Source organism: Tympanuchus pallidicinctus, unplaced genomic scaffold (assembly GCF_026119805.1).
Source record: "Tympanuchus pallidicinctus isolate F22 unplaced genomic scaffold, pur_lepc_1.0 scaffold13, whole genome shotgun sequence".
NCBI classification, from domain to species: Eukaryota; Metazoa; Chordata; class Aves; order Galliformes; family Phasianidae; genus Tympanuchus; species Tympanuchus pallidicinctus.
The window spans coordinates 8258177-8265669 of record NW_026294648.1 but is presented as its reverse complement, the minus strand read 5'-3'; the positions used below and the strand labels follow the sequence as shown (position 1 = coordinate 8265669).

At 48.3% G+C, this 7493-nt stretch overlaps 1 protein-coding gene across 3 annotated transcripts; it reads right to left on the bottom strand.

Annotated features, from left to right (window-relative positions):
* On the bottom strand, positions 1 to 6980 carry LOC128076069 (contactin-4-like). Of its 3 annotated transcripts, none has more exons than XM_052673374.1 (10): positions 6649 to 6978; positions 4618 to 4956; positions 3456 to 3725; positions 2748 to 2864; positions 2116 to 2217; positions 1529 to 1651; positions 1280 to 1372; positions 948 to 1040; positions 705 to 762; positions 1 to 153 (listed from the first exon to the last, which is right to left on the bottom strand). In XM_052673374.1, exons 1-10 carry the CDS (start codon positions 6692 to 6694, stop codon positions 102 to 104), a joined length of 1293 nt encoding a protein of 430 aa, XP_052529334.1. In that variant the 5' UTR covers positions 6695 to 6978; the 3' UTR covers positions 1 to 101. The 3 variants fall into 3 exon arrangements, with proteins under 3 accessions (XP_052529334.1, XP_052529335.1, XP_052529336.1); XM_052673375.1 differs by lacking the exon at positions 6649 to 6978 and adding an exon at positions 6392 to 6509; XM_052673376.1 differs by lacking the exons at positions 1 to 153; positions 705 to 762; positions 948 to 1040 and adding an exon at positions 1061 to 1171 and having other exon boundaries at positions 6649 to 6980.
* Positions 6981 to 7493: the final 513 nt, after the last annotated feature.

Genomic DNA, 7493 nt, shown 5'->3' with positions numbered 1-7493 from the left:
TTAATTTCATCGCTTTATATCGCCAATATCATAGGCTCAGACCTATGAAACTGAGATCCATTAACATGTTGAGCCAGCCACACAGGAAACATCCCCAGTGTCTAGCAGGTTAAATCAGGATCCTTGCTGATGGGCAGGGACATCTCAAAGGACCTGGAAGGAAGAAATGTCTCACAGTGAGGGTGCTGTGTAATAGAAGTTGTAAGTGCTCCGTCACTGAAGGTGCTTAAAGTTAGGTTGGATGTGGCTTTGAGCAACCTGATCTGTTAATAGATGCGTTGGACCAAATGATCCTCAGGGTCCCTCCCAATGCAAACCATTCTGTGATTCCATGTGCTGACCATCAGAGGTGCCACAAGTGCAGCCCTGCCCCACGCCTGAGGCCCCAAACCTTGCACATCTCCAAACCCAGCAACACCCTATAGACAGCTGTGACGCTCCTTCCTCCAACTCAGGGTCGTTATAGCTGGGGCACAAAGAAGCTGACTAAGGCTGTGCATTGGATTTGGACAGAACGTGGACCCCACCAGAGCATTCCGTCACAAACCCAAGGTGAAATCAGGGACAGGGAGGTGAGAGCTGGTCTGCACCTTTCTTGGGGTCTAAACTTTGGAACAAAGCATGTGTTGGTTTCCATATCCCACTCTTTTCACTCCAAGATTATATTTATGAATTTACATGAGAAAAGGGAAAGAAGGCTGTACCTTTCCATGTCTGCACAATTGGAGTCACGTTCCTGCAGCCACCCCTGTGTTGTGTGATCTGTGAAAAAACACATTTATCACTGAAAGCAACCTGAGAGGCACAGCATGGGGCACTGAATTCAGGAGATGGCATCTGGGGCTGGGATATTGTCACCAGAGAGGTTAGGAGGACTTCTCGGAATGAGGAAAAACAACTTTTGAATAATTCACACTGGGCTCGGGGAAATAAGAGGGGGCACTTACAGCAGAGGAAGATGGCAAGGATCGGCAGGGCCAACACTGCTGCTGTGCTGACCACAAGGGTGGTGACGTCCATGAATGCCGCGCAGCCTTCTTCTGTGGTCAGATAAGGAAAAAGCAGCAGAAAACACAATCAGAAGGAAAAGACAAGAAAAAAAGCAGTTGGCCACTATGAAAACTTGCTTAAATAGACCTAGGAAAAAAAAAAAAAAAAGAAAAGCAAATCTCTGGGAAAAAAAAAAGAAAAAAGAAAACAAAAGCAATTAGATGGATTTTTGGAGCAGTCCCAGCTCTGAATGGTAGAGCAGAAGGGCTAAGGCAGACAACTTCCTCACCATGGCGCCGGTGGATGTTCTTCATGTGGAAGCTGCTTGTCAGCACCACCAGGAGCACCCCTCCTGGAGCAGCGTAGCCCATCGTGCGCTGTGCTGGCCATGGGAAGGACAAGAAAGACATGTCAATGTGGCCTTCCCACAGGCAGACAGGGGCTGCCAGCATTACTTTGTACATGAGTGATGCGTGGCAAAATAAACTCCCTTATCATTTGCTTTTATCTCCATTCTTGCCTTTCTTGAACAGCTCACCTGCTGTGCTTTGGAGCCGGATGAGCTTCGTAGGCTGGAAAGTCACTGTGGAGGCCACTACGAAGGTGATCACAATCACATACAAAAGGAAAATCTCTGGCAGTATGACAGCAATGGATGGGCCTGGAAGAGAACAGCACAGAGCTGAGCACCACTTTTTCCATTTTCAGGATTTTGTAAGTCTCCATCATGTCCCTTTCCCATGACTGGACTTTCCAGTCACCTCCCCTCCCCCATTCTCACTACCCCCCCTTCTCCCCCACAACTTGCAGCTCTATTCCTTGGTCATTCTAAGTGCCCTTCTGCAGTTACCCACTGGGAAAAGGCTTTGTGAAAAAGAACAACCATATTAGTAGTATAATTGAGTATCTAATTCGTATGGTGGTTTCTCAGCTTGCCAAGGACAACATGTTGAGCCCGAGGGCTCCATTTCCTCTATAAAGGGCCCTTCTCCTCTCCAGCCAACACTCAGATGGATGTTCATCTCCCATAAGGTCCCCACTCCAATGATCACTCTTGCATGCTGTACCCTTTGTGAGGGAAAGAATTGGTATCTGCACTGCAACACTCCCTAAAACGCCTCTTACCTTCTTCTCTCATCCAGAGGAGCCCAGCAGTGCCAGCCAGGATGGAGGAGATGCACACCAGCCCACAGGTGTAGGCACTGAGCCACCTCCACAGCTCTCCTCCTAGACATCAGAGCAGAGTGGGGTGACATCTATGTCCCCTCAGGCTGCCCCACACCAGTCCCCAGCCCTCCTTTTGGGTGGGATGCAGCAGTGGGGTGTCCTTCTCCAGGGTATGGTAGGGTTGACCCATTTAAAAGAAGGGATAGCTATAAAGGGCTCTGCAACAATGGCACAGAGTACATAAAATACTTTATTAAAATGGAGTCTCGGAATGAAAATATTCAGAGATGCTACAATTTTCTATTAATGTGTCTCTCAGTCACCTCAACGCTCTGAGGAAAAATTATGTAAGGATATGCTAGGGTTCAACCTGACCTGAGAACTTAACAAAATGAGTTTTCTCCATTAAAACAAACAAAAAACAACCACCAAGGAGAGTTTACTCTTAAGATAAGCCTCCAGATGAGAAGGGGAGATGTTTAGTCATCAGGAAGGGGGCATGAGTTGGTTACCATCTCTTCCCACAGCATTGCTCCTCACTCAGCACCACTGGAAGACAAAACTGGGTGTTCAGCCCAGTGCAGACTCACTTATTCTTAGCTTTTCAGACTGGCAGACAGGAAAAATTATGCCCCATCCTGAGACAGCAGCAAAGACCAGAGCAACCACTGAAATCCTCAGCACATCCTGCAAGGGAGGGGAGAGACCTGGGAAAAAAAAAAAAGGAAAACAATCCCTGAAGCTGGGAGCAATGTCACAGTAGGATCAGCACGGAGGGCTCTAGTGGGCCATGGAGTTCCACCATGTGTAGGTTGGATTTCTCACTTTACTAGCTGATGGATTTATTTCTTCTGGAGGCTCTGGTCCATGAAACACCCAGCTGGGATTAAATGTTGCCCACAGGCACTTTGCCCAACACTTTGACCATATCCTGCCCACCACTGCTTTAGCCAAGGGTTGTGATGTTGACCTAGGCTTAGGGACATTCTCTAAGAAGGAATGGCCAAATTCTTCTGCTCATTGCACCAAGATCTGTGGCTTGGCGCCGGCTAGAGGTGGGACGGAAGACTGCAAATTGCTTCCTATCATCCTACAATAGCGAGCTCTGGTTGACAGCACGTGGACATCCTGGGTGGCAAGACCTTGGGAGACGGAGGAAGAATGAAGTGAAATAACCAAGGGATATTGGCAACAGGTGGAGCAAAGGAAGAGTGTTGAGTTCTGGAGAACAGCATCTCTCCATGCCCCTCAGGGCAGCCCATGGGAAGCTCATTTTTAGCCACTATTTTAGTGATCACCTGCAACAGTGACGTTCAGGGAGGTCTCCTGCCAACTTATCCCATTGCTGGCATTGCAGGAATAGCAGCCACAGTCCGATTTCTTTACCATCCTCAGTGGCAAAACACTGAGGCTTCCAGAGAGGTGGTAACTTCTGTCCGGGGGAAGCATCTGCCCATCCTTCTTCCAGGTGAAGACGTCTGCCCTGCCCTCTGCTACCTCACATAGTACCTCACCACTTGCCTTGGCCACCAGGCCACTGCTCCAGAGCTGAGGGTGAGACACAGGCTCTGGAAAGGAAACAGAAACACCAGCGCTTCTCTCAGACCTGAGCAGGACCGTCCACAGAGGGGATCAGGCTGGTAGTGTTCATTAAAGCATCCTTTAATCTGCAAGGATGTGATTGCAGGTGACTTTTGCTAGAAAGTCTTGCACTGCACAAGGGTGCTGGGCTTTCTGGCATTTATTTGGAACTCCTAGTTACGTCATTTATTATTTTTTTTTTTTAAATCATACTTGGGTTAACAGAGCACATTTAGTAAGTGAGGGAAAAAAAAAAGAGGAAAAGGAAAGCAAATTTCTCTGCAGCAGAGATGTTGCAGTAACATCATGGCAGCAGCATTACTAGAAAGAAAATAACCAGAGCAAATTAAGGGAATTGGCAAGAGCAACATCAAGAAGAGACTCGTGTGTTATTTAAAGCATGCTTTTATCTCAGCAGCAGCATTTTGTCCCTGGAAGTAGCCAACAGCCACAGACAGCATGGTGTGTGAAGGACGATTTTGGTGACTTCTCCATGAAGACCACCCTGCTGGGCTTCACTCCATTAGTGATGCCAGCTTTCCTTGGAAATGATGCAGCATGGGTGACACCGGCCACAACACTGCCAGCCTCTCCATCTCTTTCTGAGAGCAGAAAAGAAGGGATGGAAGAGACCTTCCAGTATGGGGTCAAGCCCTTTGTCATATCCTGATGCTGAAGAAGCATCACCAGATCTGGTGGTCTCCCAGAGTTCTGGGAAGGTCTCTATCCACAGCTGGTCCAAGCTCCCCATCACTTGCCTGTAAGGCTTGGCTCAAAAATCTCTTCCCCTTACCCCTTTGCTAGGCTGATAATCCATATATGTTCAAAATACTGCCTGCATCCATCACCCCACTCCTCTCTCTCATAGCCACCACTTACTGAGGACATCCAGCAAGACTGACAAGCTCTCCCTTTCTGCTTGGTTGACAGTCACTCTGTAGATGCCACTGTCGCTTTCCTGGAGGTCCTCCAGGAGGAGAGATCCATTGGACGCATGCAGATGGGCTCGTGCAATGTATGGCATGTGGATGGTCAGGTTGTGCTTCTCATACTGCAGGATGGTGTGGGAAGCAGTGCCATTGAGGTGCTCCCACCATATGGAGTGGATGAGCGTGATGTTAAGCGGCCCCGCAAGCAGCACTGAGGAACCCACCATGGCCACTCTTCTCTGCAGGGCTCTCTCCACTTCTGCAGCCTGTTTCAAAGGCACCAGCATCCCTGGATGATAGAAGAACATGAAGAGAAGACAAGCCAGGGAGATGGAGCAAGTCTTGGGAATGGTACTCACTGTGCCAAGGACACACAGGTAGAATCTAGACAGCTCGGTCTTCATGTCTTACAACCCATCTCCTTCAGGCAGTGTGATATCCCATCTGGAGCTCATATTGGGTGATGTGAGAATCTGCCTGCGGGGCTGAGGCCTTTTCTACTCTAGTTCTGTGCATAAGGGTTGCATTCCCTACCAGTCTGTGCCCAGAAGGCACTTTCCAAGCATCTCATTCCCAGTTCCTGATCTAGTTTGGAGCTGAAAGCATCTATTTGCTCCCATCTGAGGAATCATCATGATTCCATCAGGATAGAGCTGCTTCCCCAAAATGCATGTCAGTTTATGGGTTTTTCATGAGGCTCTGAGGACTTCAAGGGGTCACAGCTCCCAGACCAAATGGAATACAATTTTCAGGGAAAGCCAGACAGAAATAACTGCTAAAATCTTGGCTTGTAAAATGGAATCCTTACAAGCAAACAAATAAAGAAGATGAGTTTAATTAGTTTAGAGGAAAAGGAAATGAGAGGAATGGTATTTGTTTAGCTAGAAATGATAACAGTCATAAAAGAAAGGTTATTTTTTAGCCAGGCACAAACCCAATGAATCGCTGCTGGCACTAGCAGCATAACAAACACACCCACGCCTCTGCTGATGGAAACTCCAGAATTTCTGTTTGAGGCCCTCTTCCCCTAGCAGGACAGCCAGGCTAACCCTGAGCGTCCTGCTGGAGGTGGCCTGAGGTGAGGAGCAGCAGCAGAGACCCAGCAGGCAGTGAAGGCTGTGCTTCCTCCTCTCTCTCCACCATGTCTCAGTTCCTGCCCCAGTGAAAGCTGTTGCTACACATTCATACTGCAAACCCTCCTGAAAACCATCCTTCCTGAACAAACTTTTTATTTCCCTTCACAGTTTTGCAACACAGGATAGAAGTCAGCCATAACAAGGCAAACAAAACGAGCCCAGCTGACGGTTTATCCAATTCTCATACTGGTAACCTTCACAAACAGCCATGGGGCTTTATTCTTGTGCCTCCATCACCTAAGACATGTGTGCAAGGAGGATAAATGAGTTTATAACAGAAAACCCCCTTGTTATAGAAGAACACTCTTCACACAGCATCATCAACATGAAATAAAAGAAAATACTCCATCACAAACATCTTTTCACAACTGCAATAGCCCAAGCTCATTATGTAGGTGCTCAGCATCCACAAACACTACGACATCTGGACAACTGCGTATTTTTTCCCTTTTTAAATGCTCAGCCTGAAACCTTTGTCCATTTGCTCTTCAAGCCGGCCAGCACATACACTAAGACCACAGCAAGATTATTCCTATGACTACAATAAATGTTGTGTTGTCACATATATTGATCTCTGTATCAACCTACCTGCAGAAAACTTTTAGCCTCAGTGCCATTCTCCTGAGCTGCTTCTATCTCCTCTGCCTTTGACTAACAGAACAGACATACTCTTCCCTTACAGAATGAACATTTAGCCCCACTTTGAAAAAGAAAAACAAAAAACCTGACCCTTTATAGGCCAGCGATCCCCATGCATAACTGCCTAACTGCTTACACCTGTGCTGGTGTGCCCCAGGTAAGGATTCAAACTGGAGCCCACTGGGTGGCATTAAACCCCCATTTACCTGCCAGGAGCATCCCCAGCAGCTCCACGGGGTGGTGCAGCAGCATCCGTCGAGAAGAAAAGATTCAAAATCGCTGTATTTAAAAAATACTAATTCCAAGTTAGATTACTGCTTGCGAGGAGCTGGGTGGCTCTGCTCTGGAGGGCAGTGCTGAGGCTGGGCTCCAGGCTCAGGTCTCCCCGCTGGCCGCTCCTCTCTGCCTTTGCTGCATCCTCTCCTCCCTCCTGGGAGGTTTCTGCCTGCAGCAGCCGCTCCCGCCCCGGCGTTGTGATGTCCATCCCGATCCCGTTCCCGCAGGGAGCAGGGCACCTTGTGCTAAGGAGCCAGGCTGTGCCTCTGCAAGAAATGCAGCAATTGGTGGTCAGGACAACCCAAGAGGAAGAACCCACTCCACTCTAGGAGGGGTTCCTATTTCCATTCTGAAAGCAATATAAATTCCAGATGAGGTCAGCAGATCCATTTCCATCTCTTTTTTACAGCTCATGAATCTTCCCCCGGAGAGCATCCCTGTTCCCTGAGGTGGTTTCTCACCCCCTAACCTGTTACTCCACCAAAGCAGATGTAGAATAGGATTACCCATGTGCCACAAGCTTTCTGCAAGAGGAATTTCATTTTAAAGGGAGTGTGATCTGAAGGAGCACCTAGGGACCACGTTTAATGGTCAGAGAGATGAGAGGCTTGGGAAGGTTGGAGCTTGGAGCCAGAGCTCCAGAGAAAGGCTTCTTGGCCTGCTGACTGTGGCTGGCTCCATCTGGCCCCTCTAGGTCATTGAAACCAGAGTGAGATGGATGCTGGGACCAGGCTGCAAAGCCTTAGGAAGTGATGGGTGGATGTCATCAAGCCCA

What these genes read in the sequence shown, in the direction of transcription:
- LOC128076069 (XM_052673374.1), bottom strand. Translation starts at nt 6,694, where the DNA reads ATGCTGCTGCACCACCCCGTGGAGCTGCTGGGGATGCTCCTGGCAG. An exon ending in GTCTGAAAAGCTAAGAATAA is followed by an intron (nt 2,218 to 2,747) that starts GTGAGTCTGCAC and finishes TCTGATGTCTAG; the next exon opens with GAGGAGAGCTGTGGAGGTGG. An exon ending in AATTGTGCAGACATGGAAAG is followed by an intron (nt 154 to 704) that starts GTACAGCCTTCT and finishes TCTTCCTTCCAG; the next exon opens with GTCCTTTGAGATGTCCCTGC.